General features: G+C 48.3%; 3 protein-coding genes across 6 annotated transcripts; 1 reads left to right on the forward strand and 2 right to left on the reverse strand.

Moving 5' to 3' along the window:
• Positions 1-1,787: 1,787 nt before the first annotated feature.
• On the reverse strand, positions 1,788-10,302 carry CCNL2 (cyclin L2). 4 transcript variants are annotated; one of them, XM_032709041.1, is made up of 11 exons: positions 10,021-10,302; positions 9,112-9,186; positions 8,681-8,790; positions 8,311-8,431; positions 7,122-7,186; positions 4,178-4,277; positions 3,981-4,085; positions 3,640-3,781; positions 2,801-2,918; positions 2,627-2,719; positions 1,788-2,229 (listed from the first exon to the last, which is right to left on the reverse strand). In XM_032709041.1, the coding sequence occupies exons 1-11, from the start codon at positions 10,300-10,302 to the stop codon at positions 1,875-1,877; spliced, it is 1,566 nt and encodes a 521-aa protein (XP_032564932.1). In that variant the 3' UTR covers positions 1,788-1,874. The 4 variants fall into 4 exon arrangements, with proteins under 4 accessions (XP_032564932.1, XP_032564934.1, XP_032564933.1 ...); XM_032709043.1 differs by lacking the exons at positions 8,311-8,431; positions 8,681-8,790; positions 9,112-9,186; positions 10,021-10,302 and adding an exon at positions 6,279-6,392 and having other exon boundaries at positions 7,122-8,304; XM_032709042.1 differs by lacking the exons at positions 8,311-8,431; positions 8,681-8,790; positions 9,112-9,186; positions 10,021-10,302 and having other exon boundaries at positions 4,178-6,392; positions 7,122-8,304.
• A 993-nt stretch (positions 10,303-11,295) lies between these two features.
• Positions 11,296-14,747, reverse strand: MRPL20 (mitochondrial ribosomal protein L20). Its single transcript, XM_032709054.1, has 4 exons — positions 14,594-14,747; positions 13,307-13,417; positions 12,657-12,734; positions 11,296-11,758 (listed from the first exon to the last, which is right to left on the reverse strand). Exons 1-4 carry the CDS (start codon positions 14,678-14,680, stop codon positions 11,582-11,584), a joined length of 453 nt encoding a protein of 150 aa, XP_032564945.1. The 5' UTR covers positions 14,681-14,747; the 3' UTR covers positions 11,296-11,581.
• A 2,284-nt stretch (positions 14,748-17,031) lies between these two features.
• On the forward strand, positions 17,032-20,759 carry TMEM88B (transmembrane protein 88B). The gene is made up of 2 exons (XM_032709053.1): positions 17,032-18,134; positions 20,086-20,759. The coding sequence occupies exons 1-2, from the start codon at positions 17,865-17,867 to the stop codon at positions 20,353-20,355; spliced, it is 540 nt and encodes a 179-aa protein (XP_032564944.1). The 5' UTR covers positions 17,032-17,864; the 3' UTR covers positions 20,356-20,759.
• Positions 20,760-25,484: the final 4,725 nt, after the last annotated feature.

Raw genomic sequence — 25,484 nt, forward strand, 5'->3', positions numbered from 1 at the left:
ATTTTTTGGTTTATTTCTAAGAAACTGCAGTAGCTCCAAAAATGTACAGGATGTACTTAAAGTATCTGGAAGTGTCTGAAGGTTTAATGCTCCTGTCACGCTCCCAGGGTGAGAGGAGGGTGACAGGACACTTGCAGACAGGTCCTCAGACACACCAAGTGTTGGCTGTGAGCAAAGATGACCAGTAGCTCCTGGCTCAGCCTGGATTCCAGGTCCCCAAAGCTGGTGGGAAAAGCTCATCCCTGTGCACACACTGGAGGTGGCAGAAGCCAGCAAGAAAGGCCATCCCTGGATACTCAAATCAGCTTTTCTTCCCAATAAAGCTCCTTTCCAGCCACCTCTGTCTCACAAACACTCAACACTCTTCTTTTCCAGGTACTTTAATCCACTACCTTCCTCCCCAGGTGTGCATTTCACAACTCCCTATGTGACAACAAAACATTCTGGTGGGTTTGCAGAATCTTTCAAAAAATCCCAATCAGGCATAAAACTGCTTAGTGACCTCTCTGTGCTTGGGATCTGAACACCAGGAACAGGGATCACTGAACAACCTGAGATGTTCTGATGAGCAAGAACCCTGGAAGAGTCATCAGATGCTGAGACAACAAAGTCATAACTCACCTGGAGAGCTGAGACCTGTATGTGCAGGCACATAAAAACGTGGGGCTTTTTAATTTCAGGTTTATTTTTGATTTCAGCTCCTCCTCTTCTGCCAGCTCCAGCCATGGAGCTGAGATCAGCAGCAGCACCAACTTCCCAAAATGTCCCAGCCCTGCTCAGGAACCTCAGCTGGAGGCAGGGAAATGCACTTCCCAGCTCAGATCTTTGTGGACTGGGGGATGTTACATTTGGGATTGACTGGAGAGGTGCCTAAACTACTAGAACACCCCAAAATTATCAACTTTGAGGGAACAGGGATTTAATCCGATGTTTCAAGCCCACTACAATTTGACAATCATCCAGCACCAGATTTCTTTCCTTATGAGTAGGCACAGGGGTGTAGCTCATAAGAAACTACTATCAAGTAAACTTAATAGAAAATCAAATACTTTAATGAAATCAGGGAGCATGAGAGAGTAACAGCTCAGATATACCACTAGAACTGATACTACTGGGCTGTGGGGGTCTGCTAATTTGCTTTTAAACGCTCTGTTCTCCAACAAGCATGCAGATTGACAAACTACTACTTCTTCAGAGTGTCAAAGATCCTGAGTAAAGAATTTCAAACCACTCAAAATGTATATATAGGAAATGTCTTATGAGCTGGTGGCCTGCACACAGCATTGCACAGATAAAAATATACTACTCTCAATGCACAGAGCTAAATACTTTCACATTTATCAGAATTTTCTACACAAGGGTTTGTTTTTTTATAGAATTCAAGTTTTGAATTTTCTGTATATATCTTCACCTGTATTAAACAAATGCTTATTTACAATTGTGGATAAAGTGTAAAGGCTAGTAAGGCCATATTTCCATATTGTACTGTAACACTGCAAAATATATATACACATAGAACCTAATATAGGCAACAGGGCTAGAAAAGTCACCCCCCCCATCTGTACAACACCAGAGTCAGTATGAAAAGACAGCTTTGTTAGCACCAGAGCCACTCCCAGGGGTTAGGAACTGCCTGGGGGCCTTCCACCTCCACAGGGCACAGCATTCCAAGGGCTGAGCCACAGGGAAGAGGAAGTCCCAGACGGGACGCTACGGGATGGGAATCACTAAAGAGCAGGACGGGCGACGCTCCAGCACGACAGTCACCGGGACATCCCTCCCTTTGGACTGAGGAAGGAGCAGGCAGCTCCAGCAGGATGGAGCTTAGGGAGCGAGGTGGTTTTCAGCCCAGGCCGCGGGGGCGGGGGGTGCCCTCAGCGGCGGTGCCGGCTGTGCCCGGGGTGCTCGCGCTCGTAGCGGTGCCCGGCGCGCTCGTAGGAGCGGGAGCGCTCGTGCCGGTGGTTCCTGTAGTAGTGGCTCTTCTTCTTGTACTTCCCGGAGTGGTCGGAGCGCTCCCGGGAGCGGCTGCGGGAGCGGGACGAGCTCCGGCTGCGGGATTTGCGGGGTTTGTGCGTGGAGTATTTGTAGTCTTTGGATTTCTTGTAGCTCCTCACCTTGGAGCCCTTGTAGCCCGAGCTGTGGTTGAACTGGCGCGGGGGGGAGTCGCTGCGGCTGCGGGAGCGGCTGTGGGATTTGGAGCCGCTGGAGGTGGAGTAACTCTCGCTTTTCCTGGGAAAAAAGAGGAGAGAAAATGGGATTTTCTTTAACTGTGACACCTTCATTCTGCACTCTGTTGTTCTGTGCAGCTGTAATTTCCTCACACACAACCGCCCACAAACAGATCTGAACAAGTTCACAGAAAGCAGAAGTTAATCCGAAACTTTATGCCAAACACTGTGTCCTAAAACATCTGCTTACTGGAGAAATTTTTAGGAACTTGTATCCCTTTCTCCAGCTTCAGTTATAGTGACACTGCCACCAAAACACCCCAGCTTGGAGTTTAATCTGGAGTTTAACTGGCAGCACCCACTGCTGTGTCACTTCACAGCCTCCTGGGGACAAACCACTGTGAAATCCCAGCCTGGGAGGGTGTCCCAGCACAGCCCCCCCGTGCAGCAGCACCTACCTGTGCTTAGGGGATGCAGATCTCGAGGCTGATCTGGAGTAACTCTGATCTCTGCTCCCACTCCGACTTCTGCTCTCCCTCCCTTTCTGGACACTGCAAGAGACAATCAACACTCAGTTATTTTGCTTAAAGTACTCATGGGAAGAAATAAGCTATTTCCTTAGGAGGCCTTACCCATTTACTGGGCTATTGGAGCTCGTTCTTTTGGCTCCCTCTGTTTTCCTTTTAGCATTCTTCATTGCCTGGACAGGTAGTGGGGAAGGTTTATTTCCTTTAACCTCCTTTGGAGACTCTGGAAAAACAAGCCTTTGTTACCTCTTTTGCAAGTATGGGAAGTACCTGAAAGGACTGAAGGCTCCCCTCGCCCCATCTCACCACCTCTGCAAGGATCAGAACTGTACAGCTGGATTTTCCACACACACAACCAACCCACAAACAGATCTGAACAAGTTCACAGACAGCAGAAGTTAATCTGAAATTTTCTGCCAAATGTTTCACCCGAGGAGTGAACTGGAGGCAGAACAGCAACTTCCTTTTCTTGCCAGTTATTCAGTATCACTTTAAAGGTAAACTGAGGGGAGATGATGGTAAATGTTACCTTCTAGGCAAGACTGGAAACTTTCAACCAAGAAGTGCAGGAAAATATTCCCCACCAGTCACCCCAAAATGTTACTCCTGCCAGAGCTCCTAACACACCTCTGCTTTAATACTGCTTTAGCATAACGTGCCAGTTGCAAGTATTTATTGCCAAAACCACATAAAAACAAGCCCCTGTACTATATGAGTTTAAACTAGTCTTAATTTTAGACTAATTTTATTTTAGCTTTTATCTGATTCAAGAAATCACGAAGCTGCAATGCTATTCAAACTCTGCCAGTTGAACAGTAGCTAGAAGCCAGCTTGAAAAAAAAAATCCCCAACCAACCCCAAACCACACTTGTAAATGCATCCCAAAGGGGTAAATACACATGAAAGATGAGAGTGTTATTAAAACCGAGTTATCCACTATTTACCGTTTTTCGGGGCAGGGGAAAATCCTGATGTGTTATCCAAACTCGGGACTCCCTCAGGTACCAGACCTTTAGCTTGTGCTTTTGCCTCTTCAATAGCTAATTTCTTCTTTTCTATTTTACTTTCCAGATCAGACAAATCCACCTGTGGACACAGGAGCACTGCTGGTGACAACACTTAGTGAACTGACCTTCCTGCTTGCTCGCTCACAGGGACAGCGACTATTCCTTGTTCCCTTCATGTTCCCTTCCCAAAACCAGCCTTGGTTTCAAACAGGACAAGGTTTTGTTTGTTTGGTTGGTTTTTTTTAAGTGAGGGCTCCCAACATGCAAGAGAAACAAACCTTTTTCCTTGTGTAGAGCTGCAAAATTTTTAAGCAGATTTCTTGGATTTCTTCCTCCGTCGCTCCGAACAGTAAAAACCAGTGCGGGCGATTGGGAAGAGGGATCTGAAAGGGAGAGACAGAGACACCCTCAACTTTCTGCTCCTGTGAGGAGGCTGAAACCCCCCCTCCCAAATCCATGGAAAACCCTGGCTCACCTCCAGAGTCCTGGCTGCCAGGTAAATGCATGCACAGGCAATGCTCTCTGGCTGGAACCTCACAAAGACATCTGTTCTCAGGCTGTCGTTCATGTAGTTCCTGGAAGACAGGAGAGCAGAAGGTTGCAAGGCACTGCAAAGCTCTTTGGGGTGTTTTTTGTTTTGTTTTGTTGTTTTATTTCTTTTGGTTTTACTTCTATGAGGGCTATTTCTTTCTGCATTCAGTTACTAGACTTCGACATTACAGTCCTGTAACTCTATAAAGAGAAGTTGAATGATTTTTTTTCTTTTTTTTTTTTTTTAACTTGGAAAAAAAGCAAAACTAAAGTAAATCCCTCAAGGGTAGGGATGTGTGACAGGAATTAAGCCTGACTGACTGCTGAAAACTCAGCTGTGAGGAGAGAACCAATTTGAACTTCACTTTTCCCTGCTGGATCTCTACTGGCCTGCTCTCATGCAATAGACAAGTTATTTTCATCAGGACAACATACAATATGGTCTGGAGTACTCAGTTATAGAATTTTAGGTTCACATGTTTCCCTGCAATAGGGCAGAACCAGATGTCTGGCAAAAGCTGCAGCTCCTTCAGTAGCTGTCCCAGGAAAGTGCAGTCCTCTTCAGCACATGACAACTCCCACTGGGATTTAAGGGGGTCCATTTCCTTCAGAAGCAGGATTTTTCCATCCAGAACAGAATTCTTTTTTGATGCAAAAATCAGCCATAGAAGAAATCAGGTTGTTTGGGAACGTCAGTTCAGGATAACAGTCAGTTTTCAGGGAGATCTCCTCTTTGGCACATGAAATAAGGTTTCCAAATTGTCCCATTTCAGTAAGGTTGCTTAAAATGAATATTCACAGAATGAGAAAACTGTAAAATATTGCACATATTCCAGTCAGTACACTTAAGAATTATCCTGCTAAATCTTAAATACACAAAGTAACTTCCTCTGAATCTCTCAGCTGATGTGCTTTAAGAGATCTAGTATTTGAGCACTTATATCAAGCAAAATATCAGATGGAGAAAAACTAAAACCAGACACAGTAAAAGTCCTCAAAATATTATGTTTTAAAGTAGTAATTAACCATGTGGGTACCCAGTATACAAGGATTCACTGACCCCCAAGACACCCAAAGCAGAGACCACAGGTCAGACATCTGCAATCAGTTTACAAGGGCAGACAAAGGAACTTGAATCCCAAGAGTATCCAACTCCCACTTGTCCTACATTCCTGTTTACACAAAGAACAACTGCTACCCCAGAGAAGCAACACTACCCATCAGCTCATCTTTCTGGGAAAAAAAGAACTTCAAAACCTACTTTTCTTGTCCCACTACAAAGAGAGCACAAACCTTTTGGTCAGAAAAAAAAAAAAAAAAAAAGAGATAAAGTGGAACTTCAGCTGGAAGTCACACAGCTTTTTTTTCTTTTTTCTAATGTGCCAAATTGAAAGACATGCCTGCTCCAGGTTTGGCCTCTGCACATCTTCCCTGTGGGCTCAGAATCAGACACGTGGGGAAATGAATCCTTGTCACAATATTTTAAGAAAAAGGGAATGCTGTAAAAAAATGCACATTTCAAAAACCAACTATACTGGATACCCACCAGTTTGCAGGTACTGGAAGCAACCAACAGGAGCACAAGAGATGTGTTATTGTAACATCTGACCCATTTCTCTAGCAGGGTAACTCCCTCCCTCCTCCTCCCCCTCCCATTACAAGCAGATAACTGGCAGTGATCAGTCCATACCTCACATTCCAGTACTCCATGCAATGGTACTGGGAAGTCAGGAAGTGTCTCTAAGTGTTACATTTGTCTCCACGCTTCAAACATGTACTCAAATGTTTTCTGACTAGTTCACAAATGCAAACTACTCGTACTTTTTTGCCTTAATCCATCCCTTTAAGACTTAAAACCCCGCCTTAAATTTGCTTTATCACTTAAAGAACACATCACATTACGAGATAAGAACATTAAAACCCTTTCGTAACTTCAACAGTCAGGTTATAAAATATACAAACAGTCAAAAATGCACGATAAAAAAAATAAAAGTATAAGCACAAGAAGCAGTTGGCCAGTTACTCTACTATCATGTATATACCACCTGTCTAGAGCCAGCCTTCTCTTTGGAGAGCTTTGGGTTGACTGAAGACGGCAGCTATCCCTGCACCATGGGCAGCAGAGGAGAAGTCTTAGTCACTTACCCTCAGAGGCTACCCTTTGATTAAAAGAGTACAGAAAAGAAAAGTCAAAACTGGTTCTCTACACACAGGTCACAGTACCAGACAGTTCAGTCAGCAGAAATATGGTCTTTGGATTCACTAAAAGGGTTTTTACACCACGCTATTGTTAAAAAGCATTATGGTTTCAAAGCGTTTCTTTATTCGTTAAAAGTTTTCAGACCTGCAATTTTACAGAAGCTTCCCACCCCCAAGCAAATATTTATTGTAATGAGAGCAATAAGGCAGAGGACATTTCTTGGCAAACAAGAATCCAGTCTATCCATCTATCCAGTCTCAGAAGCTGACAACTTGCATTATCCACATAAATAGAAATGTGTCTGTGCTGAGGTTTTGACACACCTGTAATCGAGCTCAAGCCCTGGGAAAAGCCATTTCCCAGCACTGGAAACAGACTTGAACTACACATGAACAACAAAAACCCAAGGAAACGCTAAAACCCACCCCAACATTTTCCCTTCAGCTGAAAAGTGGAAGCAGAGAGGAGGGAAGTGAGAAGTCAGGGTGGAAAGCTACCTTACCATTAAAACAGTGCCTCTGACTTAAGAGGCCGATCAACATTTGGGAAGTAGTTTGGGGCACGCCAAGGACAGTGGATCTGTCTGGTGTGGCCCCAAGCACTCCTGAGCAATGCTGCCCAGTGCCTCAAGTGACATATTTCTGCTACTGCCCCTTCTGGTCTCTTAGAACAAGGAAAATCAACTTACCATGAGGTCTGGACCAGGTGTTGGTTACGTTCACATTCTAATACCTGAAGGTACATAACGATTATCTGGAAGATATGGGTTATTGAGTTATTAACGAGCATCTGGAGAGCCACCAACTCATTTCAGAGGGGCATCCATGAGGCATCTGTCAGCCTCTTTCAAGTCCTACAACACTCCACATGAAGTGTTTGCACCATCCCCAGTGTTTATCCACACAGCTCTGGCCTTCCTAGCTCTCCACGTTCCGAGCCCATCCATCCTCCTCCTCAGCCAGGTGTCTTGTCTTCACCTGGGTGCCACCTAAGGATGTTCTCCCACAAACCTCAGGGCTCCTTTTAGCTGCAGCTTGGGAGGAAATATTGCTGCCTGCACTGGGCAGTGAGGGAAGTGTGTGCAGAGAACAGATCTAACACACTGGGTGTCACTGGGCTGCTCAGCTCGAAGGGCTTTTCCTTTGAAAGGAAAATGAGGCTGCAGAGAAAAGGACTAAAGGCAAAGTTCACCCCAATGAACAAACAAGTGCAGCTGCCCTCCAGGGTGGGTGACACGAGGGAATTCTGGATGTCAAGTAGGCTCAAAAAGAAGACTTTCAACAGCAATTTTTGGAGGAAAGAGGAAGATCCCAAGTTCTGCTGGCACAGAAGTTGGAAGTTCTTTTACTGTAGTTATAATACTAATGGGAATAAAGCACCAACGGAACACCTGCAGGAGTTGTACCTGTCTAGTATCACCCTAGTCTAATATTTGATACTTCAATACTGAGAATAGTCTCATTTCTAGCCAAGCCCTTCACACCTGAGTGTAACTTTCAGAACACAAAACCCACTAACTAGCTCAGATGGCTTTAATACCTCAGCATGTTTCCACAAGGAGAGATCATGACAACTCCAGGTCCCCAAATTCCTTTTCTGCTCAAGAATCTATGTTACAGTGACATTTTCTAACACCAAAGCTACCTACTCATCCAATTTGACTTCAAGGGATACTGAGCACCTGCATCCACCTCGTCGTCATTCAGCAGTGATACAAGACCAATTAGTAAGAGTCTCTTAAATGAGAAAGAAAACATCAGGATGGTAAGAAACTAATCTTTCTGAATTAACTGAAGTTATCATGTACAATCCACGCAGTCAGGCAGCATTACAGCCCATGAAACACTGGTTATGAAGTGAACTTAGGCAGTACAAACCTTATGAGGGTGCTTCACATGAACACAAAATCCCAACTCCTTCAACACTCTTCTTTCTGCCTTAATTATTTGATTCTTCAAGTTCACATATTCTTGATCCAGTATTAGAGGCACAGGTTTTCTGCAAGACAAGGTCACATTCTGGAGATCATCTTAACCTCAGAGAGGGCTCATAGGCAGGCTGTGTTTGTGTAAAAATAAGAGGTATCAGTATTTATAACACTAAAAACAAATGACTGAATAAAATGTGTCAACTCCCCTTCATGAGATCTCTTCAAGATGCTCCCTGATTTATAAATCGGGGAATTATGAAGTTTAATTATTAAAATACAACACAAATACTTGATATTACTGCAGAGCCTCAGCTTACTTTTTCTCCCTCAGGTGCCTGAGGCGATGGAACACATTTATCACATCCCGTATCCGTCTCGGGGCTTCCTCAATTTTGGATGCCAGATGAACACAGGCCATGGACACATGCTGAAATACAAATATATAATGTATTTTACATAACATATTGTATCATATAATATCAGTTCCAGCCCAGGAACTGATCTCTTCCAACAGCTGAAGGAGGGACAACAAGAGAAAACTGTGCTAAAACAAGGAAACACTAAACATCTGACAAAAATCATTATTATGTAGCTTTGTAAAATTATGTTGTTCTCTAAGTGTGATCTCCAGGCCAGCCACTAACACTGGCCACATCTCAGATGACAATTTGCCAAAAGAGATCAAAGATTAAAAGGTGTATATGGCTCTGTGTATACAAATAACACATGCTATTTAACGTTCCCTTACCTCCATGGAATGCTTCACAAAAGACTTGGTATAAAAAAACCGCTGGAATAGCACCTGTCCTGTAGCCATAGCCACCTAAAAAAGAAAAAGAGATAACCACAACAGGCATGAACAAAACCAGCAGTTCCAATGAGAAATTTCTACAGATTTGGGACCAAGAAGCCTGGGTAAGCATGGGAGTAAATTCAGTGGTATCTAAGGAAAACTAGAACTGCTACTTAAGTACTTAAGTTATCAAGACCATAAATACTCTAAGCCAAATTCATACAATAAATCGCAAATTTTAGAAAGTATGAAAATATGCTCCAAGTTAATTGAATAGTGATTTAAAGGGGGAAAAAAAGCCCCCAAACTCAATAAAACTGAAAGTTATGAGGATATACCGGAAAAACTTTGATTCTGGGGCGTGGAAAGAGAAATGGAAACTAATAACAAATTGATTTGCATATATTTGAGTAGCTGAGGCCTGGCAGCTGGGAAACGCCTGGAAAGTTTTAACGCTCAGAGAGCAACGAGGCCGTTTGGGCCCAAAGTTCTCCAGGGGAACAAAAGCCTCCCGAGGTCACGACTCAAATCCGTCTTTGCACAATCCCCGATCACAGCAGAGGCGGCGGGGGCGGCGCAGGAAAGGTGCTGACATCACCCGCTTCCTGCGCTCCGCAGCCGGGCCAGGCCGGGCGAGGCCCCGAGCGACCCCCGAGCGGTCCCTGAGCGACCCCCGAGCGGTCCCTGAGCGACCCCCGAGCGGTCCCTGAGCGACCCCCGAGCGGTCCCTGAGCGACCCCCGCCACCCTGGGCGGCCCCGCGGCCTCCTCGGCCTGGAACCGGGACAGCGGGCCCAGGGACAAAGGAGAGCCCAGCCGGGCCAGGCCCGCTCCCAGAGCCTCCCCACCCGCGGCCCAGCCCCACCTGCGGCAGCCGCAGCAGGATCCCGGCCGCCTGGATGAGCTCGCAGCCGGTGACGCGCAGCTCGGTCTCGGTGTCCGGGTCCAGGCCGCTGCTCATGGACGGCGTGAAGCGCAGCGTGTGCTCGGGCAGGAGGCAGTTCTCCAGCGTGATCAGCACGCCCGAGTACAGCCGGTCGCCGATCAGCACCGCACCGGGGCCCGGCGCCGGGGTGGGAGCAGCGCCGGCCGCCTGAGGGCCCGCGGGGCCGCCGCCTCCCGCACCGCCCGCCGTCGCCGCCGCCATTTTGTGCCGCCGCCTTGCTGGCTCCGCGCTCCTTCTCCTTCTGCTTCCCCCCCCCGCGTCCGCCCGCCGCTGATTGGTGGAGAGCGGCGCGGGGCCGCCCGCTGATTGGCGGAGCGGCCGTGACGTCAGACGCCGCCCGGGGCCGCGCGCGGCGCGGTGACGCAGCTCTCGGGAATCCGAGCAGGGCGGGGGGGGCGGTGCCCTCAGAGCCGGGGCGGGTCCGGTCGCTGTTTGCGCACAGCGGTTACCGGAAAGATGTGTTTATTCAGTCAAAATGTTAAGTCAATTAAGTTAAAAGAACAGACTGTGTGTGCCCGTGTGTCCTTAGCGCGGCGGCCGTCGCGATTCGTGTGTGCGAGGGTCGATGTCCCGTCCCCGCCCTTCTCCCCCCCCACCTCAGGCTGGATTTTCCCCGTGCAGCGCCAGAACTCACTACACACACAAAAAACCCCAAAACATACTATTTTTCCCAGCAATAGTTGCCAAACCCTCCCTATTTTATTAAGTTCTTCTATGACCTTGTGTCCTTAACACAGCAGCCGCTGGGTTCCATGTGCGAGGGTCGCCGGGGCTGGATTTTCCCCATAGAGAGCCAGAACTCATCAAATTATTTCCCCACATTGTTTCCTCATAGCAGTTAACAAACAAAAAGGCCTTCATTAAGCCCTTAAAAGAACAGACTATGTGTGTCCTTGTGTCCTCAACACGCAGGGTCCATGTGCGAGGGTCGATATCCTCTGTGCCTCTGGGCTGGGTTTTCCCCTGTGCGGCGCCAGAATTCAACACACATATTGTTTTTTCCATTAGCCAGTTACCAAAAAAAAAACAAACCCTATATTAAGTCCTTAAAAGAACAGACTGTATGTGTCCTTGTGTCCTTAACACACTGGCCACTGAGGTCCATGTGTTAGGGTCAACATACTCCCCCACCCCGGCTGGGTTTTTGCTGTGCAGCGCTAGAATTCACCACACAAATGAGTTTTTTTTCCAAAGTTACCAAAAAAATATCTTTATTAAGTTATTAAGAGAACAGGCTATGTGTGTCCTTGTATGGCCTGACTGCTAACATTGAACGGTGCTTTTAATTTAACAGGTTTCAGTGACAACAACACAGGAAAAAGCCACCAAGGTGAAGCTTCACACCCAGACCCACCTCATCCTGCTGGAACCATCCTTAGAGGATACTGTCCCATATTTTCCATCTTAGCAGCAGTCACAGAGCAGGTTTACTTTGCAGTCCCATCCCTGTTTATAACACATATATACAGACTCTTTGATATCAGTAGTGGTGGCGCACAATCCGTGAAAATATCCCTTCTGGTTCTTTTCCATCTCCCAGAGCAGCCAGGAATCCTTCTTGTCTCCTCCTCTGGGCTAAAGCAGCCAGGGACTTGAAGGTCTTTGGCTCATAAATAGCCAGATCAGCGAGCACTTTCCTATTCAGCTCCACCTGGGACTAAATGCAAGAAAATTCGTTGGTTAAGTCCTGTAATTTTTAGGATCAACACTGCAATTCTTAATCACACTTTATTAAACATTAAATATAAACACTCTTTGTTGTTTATATAAACACTCTTCATTACATTTCATTAAACACTCTTAATGCTTAATACCTGAGGTCTTAAGGCAAATTACCTTTTTTCTACCCTGTATAATTTTGGAATTGTTAAAGACTGTCACACATGACTACTTGGCCATGGGTATCTCAATAAGCCACCGTGTAAAACCTGCTTCCTAAGTTTTTCTGGTAGAAACCAAGAGCTGAAGAAGAATCTCTTATTTTGCTCCAGGCCATGTGTTCCAGGTTAACCCATGGCATTTGTTTCAGCTCAAACAAATTAAAAACAGTATCAACAAACAAAAACCTATTAAAATTAAAACCAACAGTCTCAACACATTAAAAGCTGTATCAACAAATTAAAACCAATTCCCAGAATGTTTAAGAACAGGGACAATGGCACCAGCTCTCTGCACTGTCCATGCTCAGCAATGCACAAAGTCAGTGAAGAGAACAGAGATTTCTTAGGGTGGTTTTTTTTCTATTCCAAGCTTTGTATTTTAAAACTTCTTCTAAATTTCTTCAAGTAAAAGGAAAGCAAGTTGTCACTTAATGCCCACAATAGCAACAGTGTAAGAGCATTTTACAAGTCTCATTCTTAAGATGCTCAGTAAGAGTTTTGGGGACAGGACAAGGTGTAGAACCAAAATGTTCACCAGGATAAAAGGGGATGATGAACGTAAGGAAGAGAAACAGGTTTAGGGCAGAACTTAATTCCTGAAGTGAATGAAACTGCTTTCACAAGCCTTTCATCACTAGAATTAGTAAGTAATTATTCTCCAAGCCCCATCCTTACCTTAACCAGGTTGCTTATGAAGACTGGGTACTTCAAACCATGTTCAAGGGAAGCTGCTCCAATCCTTGTGATCCAGAGCTGAAAGGGTAAAAATGAACATCTTGAGTGATAAAATACTTTAAAAGTAATCCTTTTGCCACGCTGGTCTGCTCACACTAAATACAACATTTTCATAGAATCACAGAATATCCTGAGCTGGAAGGGACACACGAAGATCATCCAGTCCAACTCCTGGCCCCGCACAGACACCCCAACAATCCCACCCTGTTGCTCAGTGTTGTCACACTCCTGGAGCTCTGGCAGCTTTGGTGCTGTGCCCAGTGCCATGGGGAGCCTGTCCAGTGCCCAACCACCCTCTGGGGGAAGAACCTTTCCCTGAGATCCAACCTAACCCTGCCCTGACACAGCTCCAGCCGTTTCCTCAGGTCCTGCAACTGGTCACCAGAGACCCACAGCCTCCTCAGTGCACCACATGCACATATGAACTTCTGAACGAGCCATTCCAGCCCGCACAGGGACTGAGAATCCTTACTCTGAACACATATTTTTCACTGACTGCTTTTGGGGGAACCCCCCCAGTAAGGAAGACAGCATTTTCACTTCTGCCCTTCTCCCGTTTTCATGTTCACACCCAAGGTGTTGCTCTTTACCGCTCTCAGGAATCTCTTCTTCTCTGCTCTGGCCTTGGTGGACTTCACGAACGCCCTGCGAACGCTCCTCACTGCCAGCTTGTAGCAGCGGTTCTTCCTCCCACGAAAATGCTGGAACAAAAGCAAGATGTTCTCGTTATGTTTAAGGCTGTCAAACCCTCCAGTAACACCAGTATAAGCTCACGGACATTTCACAGCTCTCCACAGCAAGGATCACTGAACACTTCACTTCAGCTGGCGTGTAATGAAAATATTCTTTCCTTGGTTTATAGCATGGGAAATGTAAGGTTGAAAAGTTGGAGCAGGCTAGAAAATGTTGGTCCGGCGTGGAGCCAAAACCAGACCTTACTTTAGGCTGTGGTTCCACAAAATCATTGCCAGTGCTTTCACCCAACCTTAAACTCACACATTCATTCTCTTTCCTGAGCTGCCCCTTCGTTGTGTTTGTGTGAAGAGGAGCCTCAGATATATCAAAAAGTCACCCAAACAGAAAATATAACAAAAGGAGTTTACTGGAGGTACCACTGACACCCACCTAAAGTGATGCAGGAGGAAGTAGCCAGTGTCACACAGTCAGAAATAACTACCACTGGTACTGTGGGCAGCTTAGGTGCTACAAAATCAAGACACTCCCACTTCCTTCAACATTTTCTACCTCAATATTACAGCGAGATGTACCACACCTCCCAGGATGCCCTTGAGAGAGGTTCAATAGCCTGAACTTTAGCTGAAGTCACATTGTGCAGCAGCCTCTTTCCCCTTTCAAAAAGCAGCTCTTTTGCCCAGTTAAAAAAAAAAAATCAACAAAAAAAGCCACAATCAACCCCGGCCTACAGCACGATGTATTTGCAGATTGATCTTGTCACAGTGCTTTTATTTCTTCCTTCTTCTCAGGATTCTCGCTGTTGCTCGTGCCCACGCACACACGTGCTGTGCTGCAGCACAAGTACCAGATGCGCTTATGGATTTAACCAAACAGAGATCAATTTACACACCTAGAACACGTTAAATCGGTGTGAGTCAATCACAGAACGGTTTGGGTGAGAACAGGCCTTGAAGTGTGCCATGGGCAGGGACACCTTCCACCAGCCCGGGCTGCTCCAAGCCCGCTCCATTCCGGCCTTGGACACTCGCAGGAATGGAGCAGCCGCAGCTTCGGGAGCGCCGCAGGGACCCCACACGCGGCTCGGCAGTGCCGGGGAAGGGCTGGGACACCCGGGGGGCTCGGGGAGGGGAGCACAGGGCGGTGGGTCCGGGCTGGGAGGGCGGCTCAGGGCCCGCACTCACCCGCGCGTACTTGAGCACCTCCTGCTTCCTCCAGAAGCGGTCGGTGAGGCGGCTGCGGATCCACCGCGCCGCGCTCAGCACCACCATGGCTGCGGCGGAGCCTTCCGGGGCGGGCTCGGCGGCGGCCCTGCCCCTCAGCCGGCCCTGCCCCTCAGCCGGCCCCGAACCCTCCCCGGCCTTGTCCTCGGTCCCTCTGCCGATCGCTCCCCGTTCCTTTCCCTGGTGCTCCCCCCTGCTCTTTCCCCGTCCTTCTTCCGGCCCTTCCTCTGGTCCTTCCCGGCCTTCCCCCTGATCCTTCCTTGATCCTTCTCCCAGTCCTTTCTCCGGTCCTTTCTCCCGTCCTTCCCGGTTCTTCCCCTGATCCTTCCTTGATCCTTCTCCCAGACCTTTCTCCGGTCCTTCCCAGCTCTTCCCCCGGACCTTCTCTCGGTCCTCTCCCTGACCCTTCCCCGGTCCTTCCCCCGGCTTTTCCCCCTGCCCTTCCTCTGATCCTTGTCCCGATCCTTTCCTCCGTCTTTCTCCTGGTCCTTCCCCCGATCCTTTTCCCGGTCCTTCTCCTGGCCCTTCTTCCGATCCTTGCCCCGATCCTTCCCTCCGCCTTTCTCCCGGTCCTTCCCCCGATCCTTTTCCCAGCCCTTTTCCCGGTCCTTCCCCGGCCTTTCCGCCCTCCCCGGCTCCCGGCCCCGCTCCCCGTGCCTTGCCTTGTCCACTCTCACAGAATCCCGGAATCACTGAGGTTGGAAAAGCCCTCCCAGCCCATGGATCCCCCCTTGTGCCCGATGCCCACCTTGTCCCCCAGCCCAGAGCACTGAGTGCCACGTCCAGTCCTTCCTTGGACACCTCCAGGGATGGGGACTCCAAACCTCCCTGGGCAGCCCCTTCCAAGGCCTGACCACCCTTTCTGGGATGAAATTCTCCCTGATGTCCAACTTAAACCTCCCCTGGCGCTGTTTAAGGCTCTGTCCTCTCATTTCTGTGCTTCTGGGCTTTGTAACTCCAACAAGTGCCCAAGCCAGCAACGCTAAAGCACCGTGCAAAGATTTGGTGTTCTTTGCAGTGACTGGGACGATTCCAACCTGGGTAGAATTGTCCCGTGTGTAAGAGATTGCGAGACATAAAATAAAAATTTATGAGCTGTAGCAAACCACAAGATGGTGCTGCCAGAAAATTATTCCTCAGGAGCAGCAGTCCTTGGCGTCAGAGAACTAATGAATTTGTCTGATCCTCTTTAATCAGTACCAGTTCCAGCATTTCAAAGCAATGATGCTCCTGGTAGGAATTGCTCCATCATCCAGATATCTTTCCCATTTCTGGGCAGGTGCTTATTAAGGAGGTGGAAATTTCACAGAATTAGAGGCTTGGGCAATCTCTCTTACTATCACCAGGATTTGTTTAACACAATATCAGAAGAATCACTAGAATCTGCATGTGTTGAATTTTTTTTTTCTCCAAAGGAAAATAAATTTACAGACCTCCCACAGGCTAAAATGTGTTTTCGTTACAGCAAAAGAACTCTGGAAAGTTTCACTGGATTTCGCAGAGCTTTTTAGAATTTATGGCATTTTTATGACTAGTTAAGGAGCTTTGTGCTGTACTACCCCACTGTGCCCTCTCCAGATGGTAAAACCAGCTGTAGGATTTTGAGTTGCCCAGCACCAAGCTCATCTTTCCATGGTTTAAACCTAACCTCAATTATATTCTTCCCGTAGTTTTGTGTTGGGTTCTTTGTGTGACTTGTCCTTTCTCCTCTTAGAAGGCATAAATCAAGCTCGAAAAATATTACATCTTTAAATCAGCAGCTTTTAGATGGCAGAGTAAATACTGGGACTCTTTCACTGCCTCCGTGCCACTTGTCACATTTATTACACCCAACACCATCTGGTTTCCTGCACAGATTCAGGCTTTATTAACACTGTCTCTCAGCACTGAAGGCAGGCTGGATTCAGCAGTTATTTCCCTCTGGATGTCTGGACAGACCCGTGAAGAAATTTCACATTTTGCAGCTTGAGTGGCCTGCAACCTCCCCTGGGAGCCATGTGAAGGAACATGATGAAAATGGACTTTTCGTGCTCTGATGTCTGTTTTAAAGGTTGTTTTTCTCTGTGTTTTTCAGTCTCTCTCTCTCTTATTACCATGGCTGTATCTAAAAGGCTACATAAACATGCAGATGCCACTGTAATTCTTAAATAAAATTGATCATATGAGGCAGATTGAATAACTGATAATTGCTGTGCCTTCACTACAAGAATATCAATATGTTCTGCAATCAGTAACAGTGATGACTGCAGGGGACAGATGATTTCTGAGGTATACAGTGATTGTTATCCATTTCTCTGAGATTTTTTAATCTAGAGAGGAATTTTAGAAAATGAATCAGAGGCAGAATAATTGAGGTTGGAGAGGGACCATCTTTCCCTGGGGATGGATGGTTCGAGTGCGGCTCTTGGGTGCTGAGTGCTCAATCACATCCCTGGTGAGACAGATGTGAAGGATTGGCCAGCACAGAGAGCAGCTTCTGAGCCTGTTCTGTAAACAAAGCAGTGTTGCAAAGCTGAGAGCTGGCTCAGAAGGGACGACACTGCCTGGATTTGAGTGTCTGTGAGCGCAGACAGCTGAGAGCAGTGACACCACACACCGCTCCCAGGTCTGCACCCTGTGGGCAAGGACTCCAGAGAGGGGAGAAACAGCTCCTGCTCTTTGTCTTCACTGGTCACCTCGTTTGGGTGAGGCTTGAGCAGGAATATTTACATGGTTACAGGGTGAAGAGCATGGAACAATGGTTTGAAGACTAGGAAATATCTGTCAGTGCCTAAGCCTGATATTCCTAAGAACCAGCGGTGCTCAAAGGTGGAGGAGGAGGACACTAAAGCCAGTCACCTTCTAGAACTGAACAGCTGAGACAGCAACTGTTTGGGACCTCTTGGGATCATAATCCTGGGAAGAACAACAGCAAATTCATTAGAACTCTGGATTCTAAACCAAGATAATAACTACTGCCAAACTTCCAGCAGCCAGATCTACTTGGAACTGAGGTTGGGACACTGCTGGGAAACCACCTCAAGAAAACAACCTGTACTGGCGAGGTCCTGAGGAAGCAGGTGGCAAAGAAAAGAAGGAAGGAAAGACACCTTTCCTTCCTTGCTTCATAATGATCTCTGGTTAAGGGTTCTTGTCCACGTGTGGAAGAGGCAGAAAAAGCCTTTGCAAATTGTTTCCAAAAGCAAAGAAACCATTTTGGATAAGAGCGTGGGCTGACTGATCTCCTTGAAGAATGTCTGCCCAGGACACCGAGGACTTTGGAGCAGAAAACCTCTCAGAAAAGTCTCGGATGATCCCTGGCCTCCCACCCTATGACATGGATGACCAGCTCCTGCCCAGGGAGCAACGCAATCCCTGGTGCTGCCTGGCGTGGACCCTGGTCATAGGCACCATGAACTCCTTGGTCTTTCTCATTAATTTGCTCCTGATGTTCGTTATTTTCACCGTTGTGCTGCTCCCCACCATCGTGGTGGTTTATTTTGGCTTCCAGTGCCACTCCCAGGTAAGAAAGCCTCGCTCCCTCTGGCTGCTCCCAGCCCCTTTAGGGCCACCCCTGAGGGTTTATTTGAGCAGTGGCTGTAAAGGTGAGGTGAGACTCCCCAAGCTTTGGCTTTGTTTTCATAAGGGGTGTGGGCCTGGACAGATTTTTTTCCTAAGGGGGGTATGTGTAGAATCTGGGCTGACAAGAACAGGTACTGTGGGAAATGGCAGCTTGATTGGGCAATAAAGTTGCATCCCCATGGAAATATCAAGCAGCGGTGCCAGGTGAGGTGAACACACTCCCCGGCTTGATTTTGACTAAAATGCTGTTTGCATTTTAATGTCACAACATTTCTCTCTTGTCTGTGACTGAGAGCTGCCAACCTGAACTCCTCTGTAACTCACAGTCCTGCCTGGGCTCTGGAAGGGTTTGCTGCTTTCTGTTTAAGTAAGATAGAATTAATAAAGTCTGACAGAATATTTAATCCCCTTCTCATGCCAGTCTAACATTCAGATGTGTTCCTAAATATGCTGTGCAGTTTCTCACACCAAAAATGAGCCCCTTCTGCCCATAAAGGCTCTGGCTGTGTGTGTGGCTCTTCCAGTTGTTTGCTGTGCTCTGGATTGCATTATTTCCTTACAAATTTTTTCTTGGTATATTCCTATAAATATTTTTAGGATCACTTGATGAAACATGGAGGTGAAAAAGCAGTTCTCCTGCTTCCCTTGCAGGCATTAACTGTTAGGCCAGTTCAATATGACTGTTTCATAAGTCAGAATTTATTGGCTTCAAATTGGACTAAAAATGGGAAAAAAAAAAAAAAGATGAGAACTGGCTCCCAGAATTGTCCCTTCCAGCCTCCCTCACCTTGGAAAACCTCAAGTTCTCCTTTGCAGGCACAGCCAAAGGCTTTCAGGAGATGCAAAAGGTTTTTGAGTGCAGCCAAACAGACAGAAGTGAAAGCCCCTGTGTTGCTGGAAGCCACAAGGAGTCTTTTAACACAGACTTTTCTTTAATACAGTCATAGCAAGGGATTGTGGCAATTGGCTTCACAGGAGCAGTCCTTTCGTCTTTGGGCCTTTCAATGCCTTCCTGGTAGCCAGAGGCTGATTTCTGCACTGCAGGTCCATTAGATGGATTTATTGTTGGTTTTTTGCAGCATGATGGGTTGTGTTTCTTTTACTGCTGAAAGGACAGGGAAAAAGGAAAAAAGTCTGGGGACGTGGGGGCTGCCTGCAGCCTTTGTTAATGCACAACAACTGAGTGCTCAGCTTGGCTCTGCTGCTGCCAGCACGAAAGGAGGGCTTTAAATAACACTCAGCGAGGCCCAGTTGGACTTTGCTTTGAAGCAAATGGAGTGAATGGTCTTTCCTGGCAAGTTTTTCAGTGCCAAGAGATGCTCAGAGGCAGAAACGAGTCCAGTGTGTACAGAGGACAGAACACAAAGGGTCTGTTCCAGGGCAGGGGTCTGGAGGGTCTCCAGCCAGCAAGCAGCTATGGAATGACCAAGCTCTGTCTGCAGGATCTCACCTCTTGCTGTGTTTTTATTTGCTCTGTTGTAATTTCCACACACATGGATGTAGCACCAGGAGGCCTTTTGCTGCCCATCAAATGCTATTTGATGATTTAATAAAGATTAGTGTTTCCTGCTTCAGGATCAGTGTGCAGTGTCCTTGTCCCACAGCGATGCTGGAATAATTGCAATCTTGTTTAAGATGTGATGTCATCACCTAGTGCAGCCTGAAGTGTGCTGAGCTCAGCTCAGAGAGAGGGAAGAGGTGTTTTTGTGTGAAAGCACTGGGAATTCAAGGGTCCCCACCCACCACCAGTCCTGTGACAAGCTGTAGAAGCGGCGATTAGGAGTGGATCTGGCAGTGAGTTAATGGTTGGACTGGATGATCTTGGAGGTGTTTTCCACTCTCAGTGGCTCTGTGGCTCTGTGTTTCTAAGCTCTGTCTCACTCTCCCCACAGGTCCTGCACTCATCTGCCCGCTACTGCAAGAGCATCCTGGATGACAACAGCTCTTCTGCCCTCATCATCCTGGGCTTTGTCATCATGTCCCCTCTCATCGTGGTGGCCATGGCCATCTACTGCAGCCTGGCCCGGCGCCTGCGGCTCTTCATGTGCTTCCAGCCCTACAGCCTGGCCGTGTACAAGGGGGGCAGGTGGTGCCGCTACGAGGGGGGAGGTCCCTGTGGCTGTGCCAGGGGCTGGAACACTCAGGTCAAGGCCTGGGTGTGAGTTGGCAGCGCCAGCACCGTCCTCTCCCCTCCCCGTCCCTCCTCATCCCCTCGCGGTCCCTCCCCGGGACTCTGCGGAGCTCCCGCGGGGCCCGAGCTGATGCTCAGCCGGGTCAGCTGGGGCTCCCTCGTGATTCCAGCGGTGTCTGAAGTGGTAGCACAGATCCCCTGTCACACGGCATTGCCAAAAACTGCAGCCGAGGGACGGCACAATGCGGGTGAGAGGCAGGGGAGGGCAGGGCAGCTCCGTCCCGTCACATCCCCGCGGTCTCTGTAGCGATGTTAGTGGGGTCTGTGTGCTGCTCATCACTGCAGGCTGTGTGTTCCCGCTGGATGCCGTTCCCCTGCCTCCCTAGTATAACCATTTTCAGTGTTCTGTAGAAATAAAGGAGATTCCAAATGCCCCGAGGGAGTTTCTCTCTGTTCTGTCTCAAGCCACGCTGTACCTGTTGTTCCACACCACAAGCACTCCAAGGTTAAAGGTAATTTTTCTTTTCCTTCTGAGGATTGGTTTTTCCAGTCTCCTTGCCCTGCATGGCCCTGGTACCACCCTGAGAAACGACCGGGGTGGCTACAGGTGCAAGTGAATCGGAGAGAAAAAAAAAAAAGGGAGAAAAATACTTGTCAGCTTCTGGCAGGGCTGAGGAAAAACAAGAAAGTTCTGTTCCATGGAAAGGGGATATCATGCTACAGGATAACAAGGTTTTTTGCCTGGGGGCAATGTCTGCTCACTGGGTACAGATATTTGATATGAGCTGCTGTTCCTTTTGCTCACCTGTTCAATCCAACTGCTTTTACAAGGAAAGGATTCTTCAGGCTGGCCGTGCTGCAAGCATTGTAGTGAACCATCCCCATTGCTGTCCCTGCAAAGAAACTCAGAGTTATTTGCTACAGCCTTCCCAATAAATCAAAAATCGATTTAATTTGGTATTTTACTCTGCAGAAAAATTTAATAACAAAGGGGAAATGAATCTATCTGAAATCTCAGTCGCAGAGCACACGGCTCAGGCTGTACCTCAGGGTGTCCTGGCACGGGCAGGGCCCACAACAAAGCATTCCCAGCAGTGCTGTAGCTCTGAGGTGATATTTAGGTTTGATCCTAAATTTCCTGTAGAGAGTACAGAGCCACCCTCAATATCCTCAGCCTTGGATCAAGTGCTGAGGGCAGCTGTGCCAGCCTGCTGTGTGCAGGGCTGATGTGCCAGGCAGGGACTGTGCCCACAGATGTGGCGATGCCTCCTCTGCACTCCCACAGGCAGGGCTTTGTCCTGAGAGCTCCCAAACCAGCCCAGAGCACAGCTCTGCTTAGCAAAGAGCTGCAAGAGGACAGAAATACATTTTAACTGTGGTTTGTTTTTTTTTTTTAAAGTCCAAATTATGTATGGATTTAATTTCCCTGTGACATCTCCATGCTCAAAGCCATGGCACTAACCTGGTACTGAAAGACCTCAGAAGACACTAAAATGCATTTCCACCCAGCCTTTGGTCAGGTCCACGTTTATTTGTACTTTCCTGCTCCTCCCTCATCAGTGAACAGTGCAGGTGAAGGCATCAGGAAGATGCCATTCTCAGTGGTTATCAGCCCTCTGATGCCTCCAGTCACTGGAGTTCTCAGCTGGGGGCAGTGCAAATACAAACCATCTGTCAAGCTGAACTGAAATCAGGAATATCATCTTTTAGAGCCAAGGACAACACGGAATTTATTGGAAGGATGCTACACTCCTCCTCTGAGGGAGGCCAGGGAAAGGAAGCTGGAACCTGCTGCACATACCACGAGAGGATGTGTTGCTCCCCATCCCATCACGGGCAGTTGAACGCTCCAAGTGCTGAGTTTTCTGTGAATAACTCTCCAGGTTAATTTGGCAGGATTTGCATGATAATATAACCCCAGTGACACATGTTCTGGACAGTCTTCTTGTGCTCTCTCCACTTGTGTTGCTAACAGCTTCATTGTAACTGGAATGGCTTCAGGGAAGCTTCCCCGTCCTCCTTCCCCTCCCTTCTCTTTCCCTGAGCTAACTGGTCACTGGTGATTGTTTCCAGCTCTGCTGGAGAACTTGGGTGAGAATGAATGGAAGGAATTAAAGGAGGAATAATCAGGGAGTGCCTGCCAAGGTGTCCTTCCCTCTGCTGGTCCTCCTTGTATGTAAGTGCCTGCAGAATGGGTCACCAACTGCACCCTGTGCTGGGAATCCTCCCCTGGGACTTGGCTGGGCACTAACTGTGGTTTTGGTCCCCCCTTTAGCTGTCTGTCATCCCCCAGGATGGAATTTCCCCGGGTTTCATGTATTGTTTGCAAATGCCTGCTGTAGCTGGTGCTGTGCCTTGGAGGAGCAGCTGCTCTGGGTGTGCCCAGGCCTCGAGATGGGGCTGTGGGGCTGAGCCTGGGACAGTCCCTGTGCTCTGGGACAAGCAGCCTGGAGTGGCACTGACCATCCATGTACCTGGGCACGGATTCTGCCTTGGATCCCCCTTATTGGGCAGGGCCATTGCTGGATAACAGCATCTGTCCCTGGAATTTTGGCCAGATCTGACCCTATTTAGCTGGTGAGGGCTGAAAAATGCCAAGTGGGAGGGAGTATGGGATGGTGTGATCCTACAATCCACTGCTGGAAAGTACAGTGTCGCTTCCCAAAAGGAGCCTCGGGGGGATCAGTGTGTCCTGGCACAATGCACACATGACCTCTAAGTGCCAGCAGTCACCTCCCAAACCTCAGTCACTGCTTTCCCTCCAACCCAAGCACCTCCTGCAGCTGAATAGGAACCCAAATCCCACAGAGCTGAGACGCTGATGGGAACAATCCCTCTGCCTGTCTGTGGTAGGATAGTTGGGGCTGCCATCATCCCCCTCCCTGTGAAAGAGCAATGCCAAGGCAGGCTGGGCAACATTCCCAGGTTTTGTGGTGGCAGCCCAAGAGAAGGACCTACACCCCATTCCCCAGGGGCAAAAAAACCAGAGACATTTCTCAGCCCAACAACAGAGCCACTTTTCAAGAGAAGAGCCGTGGATTGTCCACGCTGGATGCTCAGAGCTGCAGGGATTGTCACGGCTGTGCTGGGCAGTTCTCCCTCTGCCAGGGCATGAGTTCATGGAAATGCTGGTGTGGAGAAGCAGGACCAGCCCAGGCTGTGGGTGGGTGCCCTTGGATGCCAGAAGCAATTAAATCCCTGTCAGCTTTCCCAGCCAGCTCCTCCCTGGCCACACACTCAGAGTGCCTGAGTCACAAGGGAGGGGAGGACAAGGGACACCCGGAGCATCTACTCCAGTTACACCAAGTGAAGTGCAACCTGAAGCTGTGCTCCAGGAACTCTGCCTCACTGGGGGCCTGTCCTTGGCTTCCTTCCCCAAAGCCAGACCTAAGTAAGGACTCCTCTTTCCTGAGCCTGCTGCAAGGAAGAGCAAAGAGATGTTTACTCAGGACATTCCTGCACTCAGGAAGGTGACTGGGAGTTATTGGAAGGGACACTGGCCCTCAGAGAGCATCCCAGCTCTGAGCTGCCTGCTGAGCTGTGCCAGCTGATGAGCATTCAGGGAGTTGTCTGCAGCTGCCAGAGCATTCTGCAGAGGTGCTGGCTCTGTAACTCCTTGGCAGCAGAGCAGTGGTGATGGACAGGAGGGTTCATTCCTCCCTCTCCCCCAAATGCACTGTTCTGCTCCTGCTCTTCAGCAGCAGAGTTAATAAACCAGGGTGCTGAAATCACTCTTTTGTCAACACCTTTCCATCAGTGTGGCACCAGGCAGGAGGCTGCTGAAGTGTGTTAAAGCCTTTGTGAAGTGTTGCAATGCCAACATGACTGCCCTGCCCATCCTGGGGGGCTGGCAGCTCGTGTTTTATCAGTGCAAAGGGGATAATCACAACTTCCCAGCCCCTGCACCTACCTTGTCTCTCTCCCCAGGAAAGGATGAGAACCTGCCTAAGGGATCACAGAATGGTTTGGGTTGGAAGGGACTGTAAAGATCATCTGGTTCCAACCCCACCAAGGAAGATGGTTTTAGGTAACACGGTGAAAACTGCAAAGAGAAAGTGCTGGCTGGTGTGGGGACAGACGGGGCAGGTGGCCAAGAGTGAAAAGGGAGCTGGCTTCAGGTCCCTGGTCTGCAGGAGGAAACACAGGGATGCACTTGGCTGCAGTGGGTGTCCCTGTGAAAGCAATCTACCCTTGGGATCTGCTGTTGTGAAAAGCTGCCACTGAGCCCTTCTCAAATCCCTGGCACCTCCAGGGACAGAGTAGGATGCAATCAAAGGCTGGTGAGGATTTCCCATGGGCACAGAGTGGCTGTGGCCCATCTTTGATACCACTGGAAGGAACTCCTTGTGACAGACATTTGGGGAGGAGGAAGGGGAAACAGAATTGTGCTGTTTTCCTGTGGCCTTTCAGCATATTCTTGTCAGGCTGCAGAAACTGGGGCTTTGAGCAGATCTACTGGCACAAGTTATCACGCTGGATATTTAAGGGGAAGCTGAAAAGCCATTCCCAGCCCTTTTAGGAGCTGGAGATTGTTCTGACATCCTGTCTCTGGGGCTACTTTGGGAGACAGGACATCTCTTCATGGAGCAATTTGTTCCACTGTTGGCACAGCTGGGGGGTTCAGCATCATAAAGGTCAACCAGACCATCCTGGGAAGCACTGCTGGGTCACACCAGGGGACACTGGAGTGCTCCTGCCCCCTGAGACACAGTGGGCAACCCTCCAGCAGGTAAAAAAGAGACAGGATGTGCAGGGCTGGACCTGGGTTTCAATGGTTCGTGTGAAGCTCAGGGAGAGATAAGAAGCAAAGCCAAAAAACCCCAGACAAACCACTCAGGGAAGCAGTGGTGCTGTTTGCTTTCTGCTTTCAGATGCCTCCAGTTCCACTCGTGCCTCCTTCATTGTTCCTCACGTACTTGGATAGAACTGAGGAAACCAAGCCCTACACAGAAGAACAGAAGTAAAATTGGAAGCCAGGGGAGCAGACTTCCTCCAGACAAAAGCATCCTGCTGCTGAAAGCCCAGAATATCTGCTTTGTCCCTGAAAAGCCCTCCTGGCTCCTTCACCAGCTTCCCCTCATCAGTCTGGGCTGTTTCAGCCCCAGTTGTGATGCTGAGCCTGGGGCTCTGCTCAGCACATTCTGGAAAGAATTGCCTTTT

This window comes from Chiroxiphia lanceolata, chromosome 22, assembly GCF_009829145.1.
Source record: "Chiroxiphia lanceolata isolate bChiLan1 chromosome 22, bChiLan1.pri, whole genome shotgun sequence".
Lineage (NCBI taxonomy): Eukaryota > Metazoa > Chordata > Aves > Passeriformes > Pipridae > Chiroxiphia > Chiroxiphia lanceolata.